The following is a 19,295-nucleotide window of genomic DNA, read 5'->3' as shown; positions in this document are numbered from 1 at the left end:
GAAGGGGAACCATTGCTGGCCTTATTTTAGGTTTTCCAGTCTGGATTTTCAAGAGCAGCCAGAGAGAACCAGGAATTCTGGAAGATCCAGGGATTCAGAGGTCTAGGGATTCTCTGAGTGTCGTGGGAGGTCAGTGTGGCCAAGGTTGCCTGGGACAGTTTTGTCAAAGGGAATCCATCCACGAAGGATCTTGGCCAGCGTGGGGTCCCTGGCCTTGGCTTTTTGCTTCCCACGCAACAAGTGGGTTCTCGGCCAGCTGCCCTTGTCCTGCCTCTGAGTTGGCTGCTCCGGCCCTGCCTGGGAGTTGGCTGACCTCACGGTGCCCAGCAGCCTGGGCTTCTGTCTGAGGGTCCCCATGAGCAGGTGGGGACAGTGTGGAGCCTGGGCAGCAGAGGGCTGAGCCAGGCACAGTGGAAGGGCAGGAGGGGGAGCAGCCGGCACAGCCCTGGACACTGGCCAGGGCCCAAGGAAGGGCCCACCAGGCCACTGTTCGGTTTGTGTGGGGCGGGCAGTGTCTGGGCCTCCCCGGATGTTTTGTTCATCTGCCCGATTTCATCCGGCCCTGGTGGTGCCGCACGCTCGGCTCCTCCTCACTCCTCCCCAGAGAGCAGCACTCAGATTTCACCCTGCAAAACAGCCTCCCTGACGGGCAGGCAATTAACCAGCCGCAGAGCTGCATTCGCTCCCTGGGGCCACGACGCCGGATTCTGGGTGGATAAATAGGCCAGATAATCAGCGCAGAGTCCAATTACAGTAAGAAGCGTGGCCCGGTGGGCAGAGCACGTGGCCGGGATGGCATTGGAAGGTGCTGGTGTGTTTGGGAACACTGACTCATGGTCTGGAATGGACAGCGAGCTATGCTCTCACAGGGCCCTGCAGCCTGGGCCTGGCCGGCAGCCAGAGCCTCTGTGGACCTCTGACATCATCACTAGTCAGGAGGCCACAGAACCAAGGACCGGGAGCCAGCTCAACACAGCCTTACACGGGCACCTGGGACTGACTGATCCATCCACCCGTCCACGTGTACGTCATTCACACGTGGACTCCCCTGTGAGCGGCCCACCTTTATCACTGCACACATGTGAGTGTGATCCGCTGGTGGATTTTTTATGTTAACAAGCATCACCCAGATCCAGACACATAACACCCGGCCCCAACCCCATCCCCATCCTGAGTTCCACCACCCCGGAGTGTTGCCTGCTCCTGAGCTTTCCATAAACAGAAACACAAAGTGTGAGCTCTGAGTCTCCAGCCCCTCCCACTCATCCCCATCCACACTGTCCTTCTCTTGGTGGTCACCATATGCTTTGTTTAAATATTAAAAATATTCCATAATTTGGGGGCTCCCGTTGGCACCTCTTCAATTGCCCAGAAAATAACATACCAGCAGCTTCCTGGCTGACAATATTTTCATCTCTTTAAAAGGCGGTTGGCTGTGTAAGGCAGAACGAATAATGTCTTGTGGGGTTCCCGAACATGTGGACATAAACCGTACGACCACAGCACAGCCCCCAGGGGTGCGCACGGCTGCAGGGCTCTCACTGGTGGAGTGGCCCAGGGTGGCCTGGCGAAGGACTGTGATGCCGGACGCTATCCCCCAAAGCAGGAAACGGCACAGCGACCGTTACAGACAGGAGACAACTAAGGAGAGAAAATGGACCAAATAATGTTCAATGCAAGGGAAGTCAGGAAAAGAGGACAGGGGATCAAAGAGAGGCAGACAGACTGGCGCCCAACTGCCCCAATTATCCCTTCACATGAGCTTTGAAGCAGGACGTCATCCGTGGGAAAGCACGACCCGGAACGACCGGCCTTAGTCAGTGTCACTCGTTTTTCCACGAACGTCCTTGTCTATTCGAGGGCCCACACTGCATTTAGCTATTTCTCCTTCGTCTTTTCCAATCTGTAACAGTGACTCAGGCCTTTCTTGTCTTTTACGACCTCCTTCTTCATTTTTGGAGCGTACTGATCAGTCCTTTGTAGCCGTCTTTCAGTGTGAGTCTGGAGTGTTCTCACGATGGCAGATTGTGCGTTTGGGGCAAGAACACCACAAAAGTGATGCTGAGTCTTTCTCAGTCCATCGCATCAAGAGGCTACATGATGGCTGTCTGTCTTATTACTGATGATTTAACCTTGGTCACAGAGTCAGGTGGTTTCTCCACTGTAAGGTTGTTATTCTCACCTTTGTAGTTAACAAATATATTTAAAAAGATACTTGAATGCTATGGAAATCCCGAAGGAAACTAAGTATAAAACACTCGAGGTTAAAAGTACAATGGAAAACGGTAGCCCATGCTAACCTAATGAAAAGACGGCTGGGGTGGCTGTTAGAGTCAGACAGAACAGAGTTCAAGACAAAGAATCTGGGGGTAAGAAGGGCCATTTTACCATGACAAGGTGACCATTTAATCAAGAGGACACAATCTGAATATAGGCTTTCAAAGTGCATAAAGCAAAAAAACCCCCCCAAAAAAAAACAAAACAAAAAGAAAAACCACAGAACTGCAAGGAGAAAAGGATTAATCTATAATCAGAGCCTGAGACTGAAACACCCCATTCTCAGTAATTAATAGAGCAAGTGGGCAGTCAGTCATAATATAGAACAGTTGAATATTATACCATACAGATCATAGTGGAAGTCAATAAAAAAGGGAAAACAATAGAGCATCCAATGCAACAAAAAATTGGTTCTTTGAGAATATCCATAAAATTGACAAATTTCTCTCCTGACTGATGAGTAAAAGAAAAGTGCGAAGACACAAGTGACCAATACCAGGAATGAGAAAGGTGCCATCACTGAACATGGAAAGATTAATAACAGAATATTATGAACAACTTCCTGCTGATAAATTCAACAATTTAGATAAATGGACAATTCCTTAAGCAATCCAAACTATCAACATTCAATCAAGGAGAAAAATAACCTCAGAAGTTCCATCTGTACAGAATAGTTTAACAACATATAAAATGATACCCACCATGTGAATCTGAGGTAGGCAAAGATTTCTTGTGATTTATCCCAACGACACAAGGTTGACTTAACACTTGAAAATCAATCAGTATAATCCATAATATTAACAGAATAATAAAAAAAGATTTTCAATAAATGCAGAAAACATTTCACAAAGTTTAACAAGCATTTCTGATAGAAACTCTCAGCAAACTAGTAATAGAAGGACACTTCCTCACACGGACAAGGATAGCTACATACAAAAAACCTGCAGCTAACATTGTTTTTAATGGTGAAAGGCTGAATGCTTTCCTTTCCCCTGATATCACCTCTTCTGGTCAGTATTAAACTAGAGTCTCAAGCCAGTGTAATTGGTCATGAAAAGGAATTTAAAACACATCTAAACTGGAGAGAAAGAACTCATAATCTTTTTATTTATAGAGAAGATGACTGCATATGTAGAAAATCCTGAAGTGTTTATTTAAAAGTTCCTAGAGCTAATAAACGAGTTTAGCAAAGTTAAGTTCAGAATACAAAAATCAATTTTGTTTCTACATATTAGTAATTAAAAACCAGAAATTGAAACAAAAATGCCATTAACAATAAATAATCAGAGATAAATCTGACAAAAGATGTGCAAGGTCTGTAACCAGAAACTATAAAACCCAGATGAAAGAAATAAAATAAGCTCTAAATAAATAAGGATATACCATGTTCATGGATTGGAGACTTAATATTGTCAAGATGTTAATTCTCTCAAACTGACCTATGAAGTCAATGCAATCCCAAACAAAATCCTACTAGGCTTTTTTTAGTAGAAGTTGGGAAAATGAGGAAATACATCTTGGATGACCAAAAAAACTTTATGAAAGAACAAAGTTGGAAAATTTATATTTCCTGATTTCAAGAATTATTATAAAGATCCAGCTATGAAGACAGCTTAGAACATTTGCATAAAATAGGCAAATAGACCAAATGAACACAGAGTGTACAGAAATAGACTCACACAGATATGGATCACTGATTTTCAACAAAAGTACAAAAGTAATTCAGTAGAGAAATAACTTTTCAACAAACAGTTCTGGAACACTGAATATCCATATGCACACAAAAAATAAACTTGGACTCATATTTCATACCATGTAGCAAAATTAATTCAAGTTGGATATTAAAACCAAAGGCAAAACTTACACTATAAAAACCCTTGTGACGTTGAGTTAGGCAAAGATTTCTTACATATGACACCAAAAGCACCATCCATATAAGAAAAACTGATAAATTGGACTTCATAAAAATTAAAACCTTCTCTTTGAAAAGCTTTTAAGAGAATGAAAAGACAAGCCACAGTCTCACAGAAAATATTTACAAATCACATATCTGACAAAGGACTTGTATCCAGAATATATAACGAATTCTCAAAACTCAAAATAAGAAAACAACTCATTTAGAGGTGGGTAAAAGATCTGAACAGAGCACTTCCCTAAAGAAGATAGATGGCAAAAAAACAAAACAAAACCCCAAACAGATGAAAGATGCTTACCATCATTAGTCACCGGGGAAGTACAAATTCAAACCACAATGAGATACCAGTACACACCTGGTAGTGTCAGATATTTAGAAGGCTGACACGCCAAGTGCTGGTGAGGGTGTGAGCACACACTGTGGGCAGGAATGTAAACTTGTACAATCATCCCGTCAGTTTCTTTCACATTAAACTTACAGCTACCGGTGACTCAGCCATCCCACTCCTAGATATTGACCCAAGAGAAATGAGTATTTGTCCAAACAACGGTAGGACACAATGTTTGTATCACTTTATTTGTAACAGGCAACGAATGGAAACAGCCCAAGTGTCCAGGAACAGGCAAACAGATACGTAAACTGGAACATTCCTAGGATGAATGACTAGTCAGCCCTAAAAGGAACAACTTGATAAACACATAATCCTGCGGAGGGAAAGAAACTAGACCCAAAAAGCACATACCTGTGATTCCATGTACATGAATGGTAAGAAATGCCAACTGAACCCACAGCGACAGACAGATCAGCGCTTGCCTGGGAGGGGGTAAGGAGGGAAGGGAGTACCAAGGGTGGGACTGGCGTGTGTACTGCGTGGATTATGGCGATGGTTTCGCGAGTGTATACAAATGTCAAAACTTACCAAGTTTAGATGTGTGGTTTCTTGTATACCAACCACACCACAATAAAGCCGCTTTTAAACGCCCCGGCTTACACAGTCCCTATCCTTCTCCAGGCCCCGTGCACGGACCCTAACACACAGAAGCGGGGGGTGCGGTGAGAGCCCTGGGCAGGAGGGGACGCAGGTGGGTGGAGACCTAACCCCACTACCCAGCTTCTGGGCCGAGGGACGCACCCCAAGAGGGACTCACCCCAAGGGCTTGGCGCGGATCCGAGGGTCTTCAGGCCCCTTGCGTGCGGGTGTCGGCGCCAAGAGGGGACTCGCGCCCCCCACTCCCCACGGCGCGCAGCTGGGTGGACCCGGGAGGGGCGGGGCTCTGTGTGCTCACGGACCCGCCCAGCCCGTAGGCCCCGCCCACAGCCCCTGAGACACACCCACTCAAAAGACCCAGCCCCGCCCCACGCTTTCCCATAGGCCACGCCCAAGGCCCTGCCCCCCTAGCCCTCTAGTCCCGCCCCAGGCTCCGCCCTCGAACAGGCTCCCGCGTCGTCCTGGCCCCGCCCTGCCCCGCCTCGCCGAGGCCCCGCCCCCAGGCCCCGCCCGCGAAGTGCAGGCAGAGCCCCGGCTGCCCTGGGTGCCGGCCTCGGGGTCCCCGCCGCGCCAGGGTGTGGCGCCGGGTCGGGCTCGAGCCACGGAGATCCTCGCGCAGAGCAGCCTCCGTTCGCGGCCGCGCAGGTAAAGCCCCCGCCCCTCCCGGGAGTGTGGACACCGCGTCCCTATTACCCGCCCGTGGTTCCCCGGGTCCTGGGGATCCCGGGGGTCTGGGGTCCTGGGGTCCGAGCCCCTCCAGCCCAGGCCCCGCGCGGCCCCGCCACTCCACGCCCCAGCGCAGCGCGCGCCCAGGGCTTGGCTTTTCTCTGTTCTCCTCTTCCTTCCTTCCCAAGCATAATGGAAATAAAAGGCGCCCACCCCAGGGCTGGTGCCGGGTGGCTGTTCCTGTTAGGGCGGGCAGAGGAGAGCTTTATCCATTATTACAATTTTTAAGGGTTGTCACAATTAGCAAAGTGCTAAGCGTCTGCAGCAGCCTGGCCGGGAGTGATGAGCCGCTGGTTCCCGGTGGTTGTGGGTTGGTTCGGGCTCTGCATTCAGTCTTTCCGGTTCCCACCCTGAGGGGCTGGGAGAGGGTGGACGCCAGGCTGCCATCACCCAGTGCTGTCCAGGCCCCTGGTCCCTGGGTGTCTAGAGGGTGTGTCCAGCTTAGGTGGCAGGGCTGTCCCACCATGTTGATGGGTGCCTCCCCGCAACCAGGGGTCAGTAGAGCCTGCTCTTGCTCTTCTGGTGGCATTGGGAGTCCCCGGAAATAAGTTAGAGAGACCCCCACTGGTCAGAGGCTTCAATTTGCCTGTGGTATCGCCTCAAAGTCAAGGTGTGCCTGGGTGCCGGCTGAACCCCGTGGACAATGCCCATTGCTCCTCTGTTTCAGAACGGAAAGAAAATACGTTTTCCTGGCAGGCGAGGACAAGAGTTTATGTCCGTATCCGATGCAGCGTCCAGGGAAGTGGGGAAGGATGTAGGCCCACAGCCCTGGGCCGGAGGAGCACGCCGTCTGCCCCCAGGTGCGGTCAGGATGGGCCCCACGGGCAAGCAGAGCCTCTCGTCCGTGCCAGCCCCCATGGGAGGGTCTTGCCTCCTCCTCCTCTTCTGCCTTCGCCTGGGCACCTCCTGCCCGCAGAGCTGCCAGTGCCCCGACCACGATGGGGCCGTCGCCGTCCACTGTAGTGCGAGCGGCCTGCAGGAGATCCCCAAGGACATCCCCGCCAACGCCGTGTTCCTGAAGCTCGACGCCAACAAGATCGCCCGCGTCCCCAACGGAGCCTTCCAGCACCTGAGCCAGCTGAGAGAGCTGGACCTGTCCCAGAACGCCATCGAGACCATCGGCCCCGCTGCCTTCTCGGGCCTGGCCGGCGGGCTGCGGCTGCTGGACCTGTCTCACAATCGCATCCGCAGGATTCCCAAGGACGCCCTGGGCAAGCTCAGCGCCAAGATCCGCCTGTCCCACAACCCCCTGCACTGTGAGTGTGCCCTGCAGGAGGCCCTGTGGGAGCTGAAGCTGGACCCCGACTCGGTGGACGAGATCGCCTGCCACACCTCCGTGCAGGAGGAGTACGTGGGGAAGCCGCTGATCCAGGCCCTGGACGCCGGCGTCAGCTTCTGCAGCACCCACCACAAGACCACCGACGTGGCCATGCTGGTCACCATGTTCGGCTGGTTCGCCATGGTGATCACCTACGTCGTGTACTATGTGCGTCAGAACCAGGAGGATGCCAGGAGACACCTGGAGTACCTGAAATCCCTGCCCAGCACCCCCGTGTCCAAGGACCCCCTCAGCCCTGCATCCTAGTGCCCGCGGAGGGCCATCACTCTGTGGCAGGTGGTGACTGACTCCTGCTCCTGGTGTCCCCCCGGCCAGGTGGCAGTCACAGCTGCTTCTCCAGGTGGCAGTCACAGCTGCTTCTGTGCAGTGCACACTCTGATCAAACACTTCCTCCAATTGCACTGAGTCACCGCAATGCCCTTCGAGCCAGGTGATGTTACCGTCAGACCCGCTGAGGGAGGAAGACACGAAAGCTTAGAGAACGGACTGACTTGCCTGTGATGTCACGGGAAATGATCCAGTCGGGACTTAAAACCAGGCTGCCTCTAAGATGTCCCTTCCACTCGCAAGCCTCTCCCGTGCGGCACCGTGGGAGTGAACGCATTCAGAGAAGGAGGGGCTTGTGTCCATGACTACGAGTGTCCCCGGTGGAGTTTGGGGTGCAGATTCACCTGTCGAAGGCACAGGTGACCCTACACTGCGGAACGGACGCGCCTCTGCTCCCCTAGTAGTTCCAGAACACATTGGACCACAGAATCTGTCCAGAGCCAAGTATATAGGAGAGGCCAGGAGAGGGAAGGGAGTGAACAACCGTGTTTATTCTCAGATGATTGTGAGGAATAACACTTGGACCCAAATTTCAGTCCTGCGAGAGGGGAAAAACCCAAAACCTGAAACCGAAACACCACGGAGAGGAACCTGAGGACAAGCTCGGCCCGAGTCCCACGCGGTCTGCCTGGCTTGTGGGAAGGCCGGTCATCGCTGGTCGCCGCCGTGCCTTGCTTTTCTACTCACCAACACCTAAAGCAGCGCCTTTCAAAGGACAGGACCGATGAGTGATGTTTCAAGGCCAATCAACGGGACTCCTTTTCTCCAACAAGTTCTCCAATCTCTCTCTCTCTCTCTCTCTCTCTCTCTCTCTCTCCCTCCCCCCCCCCCCCCCCCACCTTTGCTGCCAGGACTCTCAGCTCACTGAGTGCTCGATTTTCTTATATAGCTACACGTCCAGGGCAGGTGTTACCTCCACCTGTATGACTCTGATTCCTCTTCCCAGTTTTGTGTTACTGTCTTTTGTATGAGTGTTTATATTTTACACGACTTTGAATATTTTTTGGGGGGTGAGCAAATAGGGATAAATTGCTATGAGCTGAAGGTATAAAGGGCAGGAGCCTCATCAAGCAGAGGCGCAGAAGCGATGAACGATGGCGGGTGGTTGGTACTTGGAAAGTTCCGAGTGACTTGACGTGGGAAACGAATGTGGGGTCGCATTTACACGCTGATCCGGAGACACAGCCGCTGCACCAGAGACCGAAAGGCTCGTCGGAACGTGGCGGTGACTTCTCAGTCACGGTGCATTAACAAGGACCCGCCTAGAGGTTCCCAATACCTCCCACACCCTAAGGCGCTGCGCCCGTGTTCACGGGGTGGGGGTGGGGGGTGCACAGCACGTGCAGGGTAAAGAGAGGGGCTCTCCGCTGCCCACTGTCCAGAGTGGCTGTGGGAGGCAGGGCTGACTGGGCCATCGATGCCCACCTGCTGCTCCACAGGCCGCCAGCCCACAACCCTGCCCACCTTTCCAGTGACAACGAAAACCAGAAGTCTGTCCACGTGTGTGACAAAGGCTGTGTGGAGCAGGTAGGCTCCGCTGCTGGCTGACCGGCAGGACACAGCCTGCTTGGGTGATCTGGGTCCCCTCCCCCCATCCCATGTGCCCTGGTAGGGACAGGGTCCCACCCCACAAGGAGCTCACCTCCTGTGGGCCTCCCTGATGGCTGTGACCCCTGGGTCAGGGGAAGAGAGCAGCACAGGCCCAGGGGTAGAGGGGAGCGTCAGGGTCCTGCAAGGCCTCTTGTTAGGGACTCCATTTGCTCTCACCCCCAAATCAGCCAGCGCCTGATGCCACCACACGTGGCTCTTCAGGGGGTGCATGGAGAGTAGGTGGGCTTTCCCCCTCCCCACCCCTTTGCTGGCCCCCAGCCCAAGGCCACCTTCCCTTGGTGTGGACCCTGTGGGGCCGGGGAGGTGGGCGAGAAGTGGGCGAGGACCTAGAGCACTCAAGGGCCCTCTCCCTTGCATCGAGAGCCGTCAGGGGCTGCCCACCTCCAGCCTTTTGGGGCTCCTCGCCCCTCATGGAGTCTCCCAGGGGAAGACACCTCCTTCCAGGAAGACCCCCAGGACCTCAACTCCAAGACCCCCAGCTCCTCCCTGCTCATGGAGCTCCCAGCCCTGGTGCCTGAGAACGGTTTCAGGGCACAGCCCTCTCCTCTTTTCTCCTCTCCCTTCCCCTCCTCCTTCCTCTTCCTCAAGGAACCCCTTAGGATGATGCCCTCCCTGCACCCCCACATTCTTTGCTGCCATATTGAGTATGGGCTGACGCAGCCTTCCCCACCCCAGACCATTGGGTCCAGTGTTTGACCCCATCTTACATCTGTAGAGGCCGGGGTCAGGCTGGCCCCGTCCAGGGGACCAGTGTTGACAATGGTGGTGACATGGCGAAAGGGGTGCCTCCGCCGGCCCATTCCCTGGCTCTCTTTGCCATCCAGGTAACAGGCTCTTCACAGTACCTGGGGGTCCAGGCCAGACAACTTTGGGGTTCCTCATGGGGTAGAGGGGTGTAGTGAGCAGAGGCCCCTGGGCACCTGCATGGGCGCTGGGCACTGGCCCTGCCTGCTGGCTCTCATGTGCTGCCAGGCTCCCTGCAGCGGGTCCTCAACAGAAGCATTTGCAGGGACTTTGATCCTGGACTGAGTTACCTGGGGGAGGCAGGGCTGCTGGCACAGGCTGTGGGAGGTGGAATGTTCTGGACTTGAGGCAGCTCCCAGCCATGGCAGCAGTCTGGAGTGGCACCGGGAGTCCTCCTGCTGGAAGTTCCGTCTAAAGTCTGATTCCACCGTCCTCCCCCCTCGCTGAGCCCTCAATAAACCTCCTTGTGCTTAAATCGGCTGGAGTGGGTTCTGTTGTCTGCACCTCTGCGGGCCCCTTCCCTCCTGCCCCTCACCCCCCCGCCCCCCGCCCCTAACTGCAGACCTGACCAGGCGTGAGGGGCTGGGTCACAGGGTGAGGTCAAACGCACACCCTGTGGGACACAGCAAAGAGGTCAGCAGCTGCTCTCAGGCCTCAGGGTGGCCCCGGGCCGGCCGTCCACTGGGGAGGGGGCAGCAGCCGTGAAGTCCCTGGACAGCACATCCGGGGCTGGGCTCACTCATAAGGGGCCTCGGCTGATGCTCCCAGTGGCTGGCACGGTAGAGAATATTTCCATTTTCAACCCGAGGTGGTGAGGACTGGAGGGGGATGGCGAGTCCGGAGGCGGTTTGTTTGGGGCAGAGCTGGGCTGGAATCCGCTCTCTGACGCCGGGCCTGGGAGTTCTCACTCAGGAAACGCGAGCCTTGGAGCGTCATCAACACAGGAGGTGAGTCCTCGGTTCAGCCCCAGACCGAGGAGGGGCCCGCGCGGGAGGCAGCGCAGCCGGATTCACAGTCCAGTCTGGGATGCTGCATCGGAGCCCTGGGTTGCTGCATCTGTAACCATGGCAACAGCACGGGCAGGAAAGGGAGTGGACCTGGGTTGGCCACCAGGCCCCACTCCCAGGCGCAGCTGACAACGCTGGCCTGCTTTCTGTGCAAAGAGAGGTGGAGAGAGCATCCCCGAGGGACAAGCCGCCGGCCTGACCTTCCCAGCCAGCTCAGCGGCTCTGGGAGAGGAGGAAGGGCCGCAGACGCAGCGGAGGGAGAAACCAGGCAGTAGGCGGAGAGCGGCCACCCAGCTGGAAAGCAGGTTCCAGAGGCCATGTTAACAGCTGGCTCTATGGCTGGGGAAACCGAGGCACGGATAGGTGAGACGATTTGTCCCAGGTCCCAGGAGCTGGTGAATGCTGAGCTGGGGTGTGACCAGGCTCCAGGCAGCAGTGGACGGCAGACAGACGTCAGCAGCCGGGCAAGAAGGCGGAGCAATTAAGATGTGGAGAAAGCACCGAAGGGAGACCAGCGCATTTATTTACAGACAGGTGACTCTTCTTTCACCCACTTTGTCATTGTGGCAGGCGAACCCCCAGACAGTCAGGAGACAGAGCCGTCAGCCACTGAAGTCTCTTATCACATTAAGTCACAGCCACTCCCGCCTCCTGGCCAGCCCGGGGCAGGGATCTGATGAGAATGCTTGCTCAGCTGCCGCCCTCCTCCCTTCATCCCTGCCCACCGCACACACTCAGACCTCCGGAGGGTCAGTGGCGAGGGCCTGGCGGCGTCTCTGAGCAGCGGTCACCTCTGCACTGGACTTCCCCGAGGGGGCCGTGTGCAGGATGGGCAGCTAGGCCAGGCCCCACCAGGGCACCCTCCCCATCCACCGGGTGAGCTGGAGGTGCCCCCTTTGGACAGGCACCTGCTGTCCTGTTCCTGAGAGCCCTCAGCACCCCCACTGTCTCTGGCTCAGCTGCCACCCTCTCTGCGCTCACTTCTGGACGCCAGGGCCGGGTCCTGCTGTCTCTGTGTGGGAGATCTCGGAGTTAGTGGTGTTGACCAGAGGGTCGCCCTGCGGGGTGGTCAGCTGGACCCCGCCCCCAGCCAGGCTCCCAGGTGCTTTATGGTCTCTCTGTAGCCCCTGCAGAAGCCACTGGACCAAGGGTTCAGAATGGCCACCAAGCTTCCTGTCCTTGCCCTGGGCTGAGAAGTCGTCTTCAAAAATCAGTCTGTTGGTCTGGATGTCACAACGAGGCCACCAAGACTGCGGTTTTCCAAGTCACTCATTTGCTTTCTTGTCGCGAACCAAGAGGAAGTGCCCGCTCCGTTTTAACTGCTGAGCAGCCCCGGGAAGGACCCAGGCAGGTCCTGGTCACCGCGGCCGCCGGCCCAGGGATGTCTGCTGTTGTGACACTCACTCTTGACTGTGGGTGTGACTCATCAGAACTTAAGTCTGTTTTCATCGCTGGGATGTCCTCTGTTGGGAATGTTTGCTCACGCCCTCTGCTCTGGGTCCCGTGTGGGGAACTGGGTCCCGTGTTTGTTAGAGCTCCTCAGACCCTGAGGACTGACTGCATGAATTGAGCCCCGGGCGTGCCAAGAGCATCACCAATCTGTGCTGGTGTCTCACCTCCACTTACTTATGTATTAACATAACAGTATATGCTCGATGGATATGAAACCATCTATCTGTCATCCCATCTTCCCTTTCATTTTCTCCCATTGTCTTACCCTTAGAAAGGTAAAACATTTCCTCCAAATTGGGGGGGGGGGGGAGAGAATCTATTCTAGAACCTTTTGCTTTCCAATATCTGTAACTTTAACTTCACCAAATTATGCCAATACCAGGTTGAGTGGTTTAATGTTAGTAGAATTTAATACCTGGAGGCCAAGCTTTCCCTCATTTTTTCAAAGTTTTTTTCCCCCCTGCCTGTTAATTCTTTGAAATGCTCCGTGGATCACTTCATTAATTAAAAAGGCAAGCTTTGGGCCCTAGCTGGTTGGCTCAGTGGATAGAGTGTCGGGCCTGCAGACGGAAGGGTCCCGGGTTTGTTTCTGGGCTTGGGTTGATGGCTCAGTCCCCAGTAGGGGGCATGCAGGAGGCAGCTGATCAATGATTCTCTCTCATCATCGATGTTTCCAGATCTCTCTCCTTCACCCTTCCTCTCTGAAATCAATAAAAAAATATATTTTTTAAAAAGGGCAAGCTTTGGGATTTTGGTTGGCATTGTGTGTGTGTGTGTGTGTGTGTGTGTGTGTGTGGCGGAGGGCAGGGTATTTTTGGTGGCAAAGTTAACGGGCGCTACAGGAAAAGCCCAGCACCCCTGACACCACGGTGAGAACAAGAGAAGCTTGTCAGCAGCCCTTCACTTCCCAACCTGGCAGATTGTGAGACAGAAACGCCCAGGCTTGGCAGGACCAATGGAACAGGGGCCGCTCCGCACATCTGGCCGTGCTTGGCCTTGTTCCGGGTTCAGGGGGAGCCCTGGAGGTCAGGAGCAGATGCAAACATTGCCGTGGACAACATTTCTCCAGAAATCGCGACCTCGAAGGAGCAACCCCAAATAAAAATACAATTTGTGCTGAGATGTTCTTAAAGGGTTTGCTATTTATCTCAGTGGAGATGGTTGAGAAGAATCCCCGTGGATTTACAAAGGTGCCCAGCTCAGCGGAGTGGGGACTCTTGCACAGGAAACACAACACGCTTGTCAAAAAGACAAGACCGTAGCACGTCAAACCATACGCAAATTCATGTGCAACCGCAGGCTGCCCTGCGACCATTTATCAGCCGGACAAAAACCAGACCGCCTTACTTGAAAAGATGTAAATATTTCAGTGTTCTCTGCACTTCCCTTCTCTTGTTTGCATTCATCATCTAAACAAGTCTTGATTTGTGGTTTTTGTTTCCACCCAGTAGAAGAGATGGAATATTGTGCCAAGGCGAGGTGGCACCGTTGGCTTGCTGAGGAAGTCCTCGGCAGGGTCCTGGTGGCTCCCGTGTGCCTGCCTCCTTTCCCTCTGGGCGCCAATCCTCCCACCCCCCACCCCCCTACCCTGTCCCTGTGGTGAGCCAGACCCTGTAGTGACACCCTCAGGGCAGAGAGAAAACTGGACGTCTGGGTTACCCAGAGAGAGAGAAGCTGTGAAGGGGGGTGCTTGGAGGTCATGGGCAGTGCCCAGCTGGCCCCTCCCCCAGGCGTAAATTGAGGCTCAGGGATTGGGAAGTGGCAGGTGGGAGGGACTAAACACTCAGGGGCCCTGGCTGCCCAGGGCAGGGATACTGCCAGGCCTAAGGGTCAGCGACAGCGACAGCAGAGGTGTGGGGTCTCGCAGGGGCACGGGGGCTGCTGCAGTGGGGCCTGACTTGGTGTGAAGGGCACATCTTCCTTCTCCAAAATAATGACTAATGAGTGTGTCCGGGGGTGGGAGTGGGGGAAGGTCCATGCCTGTGGGGTCCCAGGGGGTGCAGGCGCCGGGCCTTCCCTCTCACAGGTCCCCTGGCCTGGCCCCGGACCTCTCCCCGCCCCCACCCCTGCCCTTTGCTGTTCTCCTTGGGGAGGGGACATCCTTGTCTGGGGCCAGCCCCACCCTCCCCAAGGCATGGAGGAGAATCTAGAAAAATCTCAGCCTTCAGAAGTCAGAAGGGCCCTGCTTAGGGCCTGGAAACCCCCGATCTGATTGGACGCAGTGTAGGCCTCCTCCCTGGGCCGTGGGGCACCCGCCCTGTCCTCGTGGGGAACTGACCACGGGGAGCCAGGGCTCCAGGGCCGGAGCCGCCACTGTGCCCTGGCTGTGTGATCTTGGGCAAAAATCACGGAGAGCTTTAAGGAGGAAACGGCAGAGCATTCAACCAAGCGTGGGGCCTCCCTGCTGCTCAGCTCCGGCTCCCACATCCCTCCGGCGCAGTCGCCTCCCAGGGCGGGCGGCGCGGACAGCGGGACAGGCCTGGCCTTGCGCCCACCGGTGGTCTCCTGGCTCCACGTGGACCCCGCGGCCTCCCCCGCAAAGCCTCTGGCGCAGAGCATTCCCATCCACCCGAGGCCTGGGTGGTGCCGGCCCCGCCCCCCTCCTCCCCCTCCCCCTCCAGGTTCCCAGGGTGTCCTGTCACCACAGCAGCATCCCTGGGAGGCAGGAGGCGCCCCTGGTGGAGGGTTCGGGGTGTTAAGGCGGAGCGGAGGGAGCACTGGCCCCACGGAGGCGGCCAGTCCATCCTGCACACCCAGCAGCTGCAGTGAGGGGTAAACTGAGGAAGCAGCTCTGTGTAGGAGAGGTGTCCCCCGACGGCACTGCTGACTAGGGACCTGAGGGCGCCTCCGCTTTGGTGGCAGAGCGAGGCCCCAGGACGTGCTCACGGAGAGCCGAGGCCCCCAGAAACACGCAGACGCAGCCCTGCTCTGTGTAAAGAGTCATAAATATATTTCAGTGTAGACAACGAACAATAAATAGCTGCATGAACGTGTAGGACAGCCTCACGCCTGCTCCCCGTCTGGGCTCGACAACCAGGGCAGCGTGGCCAGGCCCCAAGCGGACGCCGCAGGGAAGGTGCCCGGCTTCTGCGTGTGAGGTAAACAGTTGTATGAACTTTCCTGTGAAGCGACACCCCCGCAGGGCAGCTCTGGTTTCCGGGCGAACACCCACGAGCCGCCGGCATCTGTCCACGCTGGGCACCAGGCCAGAGTGGTGACCGACGTCTCCAGTTGGGGGAGGGCCAGGACAGCGAGACGGCAGCCCTGGAAGCGAGGAGCATCTCCCCAGAGGTTCCAGGGCTTCTCAGGGGGGGCTCTGGGGTGCAGTGAGGTGGGTCCTGTTCCCAGGGGCCAGGCCCGTCCGTCACCCTGTCCTGAGCTTCAGCACCCGGGAGAGGGGCTCCTTGGCGCTGGAGTAGACGAGGTAGGAGCCGGCCGTGGTGCGGAAGGTCTCCCAGTCCCGGCAGCCGAAGGTCGGGAGGCTGTGCACAGCCACGAAGCCTTCGTACCCCTGCCACCTGCGGGAGAGACACGTCAGCCTCGGGTGGGCGGTCTGTGCGGGGCGCTGGCAGGGCGGGGAGAAGCTGCCCCGCACGTCCAGGCTGCGCACTCCCCGGGCTCCTGCCCCACCCAGTGGGCAGCCTGGCCCTCTGTGCTCTTCCCCAGGCCTCCCCCCGCATCCCCCCTGTGCACAGCACGGTGGGGCCACATGTCCCCGGGCGGCACAGCTGCCTGGTTATGCTCTCAGAGAGCTAAACGAGGAGCCTGCAAAGGGGGAAACGGAGGCCTGGAAGGAGGAGCCTGCCCTGTCCACCACCCTGCAGCTCCTCATATCCACCCAGACACTGGTCCCAGCCAGAGTGCCCTGGGGACTCTGCCACCTGGGGGTGGGGGTGGGAGGGGGCAGTGGCAGGGAGGGTCCTGGCAGTGTTGAGGGGGGTAACTAAGCCCGCACCGTCCCCACTCCTGGGTCACAGTTGACATCGAGGCGCCTGCCCTCAGTCACACACCTGCCACCACATGGGTATGGCACCCTGCTTTTCCGCGAAGGAAGCACGCTCCCGGCACACTGCTCTGCACCTCCCTGCCCCCCCAGTTTGGACCCGGAACCCGGCCCATGGCCCGCTGCTCATGCAGTCAGCGGTTTCCGGGTTTTGCCTTCAAAAGGGATTTACCGACAGGTGGTTTCAACTTTTGTAGGGTGGTGCTCTCACAGCGGGTGCCGGGTTCAAAGGCAGGAGTCGTTTTAATTTTGTTATTTTTTCAGACTACATTCCAGAAAGGCCGGGCGGTCCCTGTCCTGATGGGAAAGGCCGGGGTTCCGCCGCCACCACCCCCACTTCCACGCACCACTCTCAGAAGAACGGAGGAAAGAGAATGTGTCATCATCCTGCTTTGAGAATAACAACGTCCAATGTTTATTCACATCTTTCATTGTTTTCTTCTGAAAATTCCTGTTCATAATATTTTGCCCATTTTTCTGAATTAAAAAAATATGTTATTACTTTGTAGGGGTTCCTTTTCTGTCATAAGTGTGGTAAAGTTTGTCTTTTGATTTTGAATAGGATGTCTTTTTCCATTTAAAACTTTTAAAGGTAGGTAGCCAGCCAGGTGACCTATTTCCAGCGTTGTTTAAGGAGATCGCCATGTCTTCTTGTACAACTTTGGGTTATAAAAAAATCATCTTAGCTTTTCCCTAATATTTCTATAGTTCAATTTTTTACATTTAGAGGCCTAACCCTCATAAAACTTATTTTTCTATATCATATGAAGCAGGAATCGAGCTTTATTTTCTTCCAGATGGACAGAAAATGACATACAAATTATTTTACTAAGTCATGCATCCGTTTTCATTGAATTGAAATACAACATTTATCACATTAAATGGCCGTAATTATTGGCTCTCTTGTGGAGTGTATTACACCCCCCTACAGGTTTATTTCTGCAAAAGCCACACGGTTTCCTGGCACGCCGCCAGAGCCTCCTTCGCTGTTTTCATTCTTCCAATTTTTCTTGGCCATGTTCGAAAATTTAGTCTTACTAAATTTAATTAATTTTAAAATTATGCTGTCATGTTGAACACTCTACAGCAAAAAAATTAGAAAGTTGATTTTCCTAGTAAAACATAGATGACCAAAATTGTCTCAAGAAGAGACGGAAAACCTGGTGACGCCAATGACCACGGGAGACGCTGGAAAAGGGACCTGGCCCAGGTGGCTTTAGAGCGGGGTGTGACCTAATCACAAAGGAAATAGCTAAATCCCACGATTGAAGCTGTCCCGCCCAGAGGCGTGGGTGGAAAAGTTGGTAGCGGGTACCTATGGAGTCAGGCTCCACCTCAACCTGGGTAGAGGTACGGCCCCAGAAGAAAACCACAGACCAATTTCAGTTCCTATTAAAGATGGCAAAGCTCTTGAATCATTCCGAAACAATTGGTAGCCACTGGCATAGTAAGTAATTACATAGGATCAAGTGGCACTGGTCCCAGGAATTCGAGGAAACCTCTCAGAAGTCATTGCGTCAACAGATTAACAGAGAAGAGCCAGGCCGCATGCGGAGGGATGCGGGCCCACGGGACCAGCGGACTCGGCCCGGCCCCGTCCTGCTCAGCCCCGCGGCCCTGAGCCTGCGCTCACCACGTCAGCCGGGCGCACTGCTGGCCTCACGGGGCTCCGGGAGGTTCCAGCTACTGGGAACACCAGGTAAACAGTGAAAACACGAGCAGGAAAGAGGCCAAGTGGCTGGTATTCACAGAGGCAGTTGAGTTCTCAGGACTCCCATGCGCCTCTGCTCCAAAAAACGGTCAGAGTTGATCGTTTGGTGGTTTGGTCGGGTGGCTAGACACAGAAATTGTCACAAAAAGCAGCTGGAAACGGGACTGGAAAACCCAAGCGCTGTGCTTACAATACGTGAGCGACAGCCAGAGTGAACGTAGCAAGGGTGGCGCCGTGCCCGTGTGAGGACGTGAACTGTTCCCGAAGGCACGTGACACGGGGGGAGCCCTGCCGGCGTCCTGGGTGGGAACATGTGAGAGAATCCTGTGTCTGCACACTGCACCCGGCCAGACTCAAGGATGCGAGCATCGGCCTGACTAGGGTCACCTGGCTGACCCAGGGCATGACCGGGACTGGGCAGGGAAGGGGGGGTCTACCCCAGGTGAACCAGGTGGGGAGAAGGGTGCCGCCTTCCCAAGCTGTTTACCTGTAAATAATACTGTTTACTGAGAAGGTATTTCCGTCAAAGGAGTTGGCAACCACCAAGAAGTAATCTTCGCCCACTGAGAAGAACTCCCAATCCAGAGCACTGCGGGAACAAGGGGACAGCATTAGGGGCCAACGTTAGGGGACAGGCACTAGGGGGCAATGTTAGGGGACAGGCATTAGGGGCCAATGTTAGGGGACAGGCACTAGGGGCCAACGTTAGGGGACAGGCACTAGGGGGCAATGTTAGGGGACATGCATTAGGGGCCAATGTTAGGGGACAGGCACTAGGGGGCAATGTTAGGGGACAGGCATTAGGGGCCAATGTTAGGGGACAGGCACTAGGGGGCAATGTTAGGGGACAGGCATTAGGGGGCAATGTTAGGGGACAGCATTAGGGCACGGAGCTCGAGGTGCCCCAGAGCTCGGTTGCTGGTTTCCAGCCAGTTCTCCTAATCCCAGAACTTGGGGCCCAGGCCCCACCCCAAACCCACAGGGGGGGGAGGCCCAAAGGGAGTGATTTTCTCAGCCACACAGGGAGTTTAGACATTCACTTGAAATTTAAAAAAATGTTTTTAATTATAGTAAAATACATATAAAATTTTAAAATTTTAACAATTTTTAAAAATCCTCACCCAAGGATGTGCTTAGAGAGGAAGGAGAGAGAGAGAGAGAGAGAGAGAGAGAGAGAGAGAGAGAGAGAGAGAGA

General features: G+C 54.8%; 2 protein-coding genes and 1 long non-coding RNA gene across 3 annotated transcripts in view; 1 reads left to right on the top strand and 2 right to left on the bottom strand.

Annotated features, from left to right (window-relative positions):
* Nucleotides 1-1,650: 1,650 nt before the first annotated feature.
* Nucleotides 1,651-5,418, bottom strand: LOC139002318 (uncharacterized). Its single transcript, XR_011470145.1, has 3 exons — nucleotides 5,341-5,418; nucleotides 4,491-5,220; nucleotides 1,651-2,182 (listed from the first exon to the last, which is right to left on the bottom strand). It is a non-coding gene; the product is annotated as an uncharacterized lncRNA (long non-coding RNA).
* A 275-nt stretch (nucleotides 5,419-5,693) lies between these two features.
* LRRC3 (leucine rich repeat containing 3) lies at nucleotides 5,694-10,402 on the top strand. Its single transcript, XM_070407083.1, has 2 exons — nucleotides 5,694-5,825; nucleotides 6,574-10,402. The coding sequence occupies exon 2, from the start codon at nucleotides 6,619-6,621 to the stop codon at nucleotides 7,489-7,491; it is 873 nt and encodes a 290-aa protein (XP_070263184.1). The 5' UTR covers nucleotides 5,694-5,825; nucleotides 6,574-6,618; the 3' UTR covers nucleotides 7,492-10,402.
* Nucleotides 10,403-15,750: 5,348 nt separating this feature from the next.
* Nucleotides 15,751-19,295, bottom strand: part of TSPEAR (thrombospondin type laminin G domain and EAR repeats) — a 131,660-nt gene continuing 128,115 nt past the window's right edge. Inside the window, exons 11-12 of the mRNA XM_070407070.1 lie at nucleotides 18,588-18,689; nucleotides 15,751-15,904 (exon numbers count right to left, since the gene is read on the bottom strand). Coding sequence (XP_070263171.1) covers nucleotides 15,751-15,904; nucleotides 18,588-18,689 — 256 coding nt within the window. The remainder of the gene's footprint in view (nucleotides 15,905-18,587; nucleotides 18,690-19,295) is intronic.

The sequence above is a fragment of the Myotis yumanensis genome, unplaced genomic scaffold, assembly GCF_028538775.1.
Source record: "Myotis yumanensis isolate MYYU_CA2020_CCGP unplaced genomic scaffold, mMyoYum1.0.hap1 SCAF_2, whole genome shotgun sequence".
In the NCBI taxonomy this organism is placed as follows: Eukaryota; Metazoa; Chordata; class Mammalia; order Chiroptera; family Vespertilionidae; genus Myotis; species Myotis yumanensis.
This window is presented reverse-complemented; position numbering and strand designations above follow the sequence as displayed.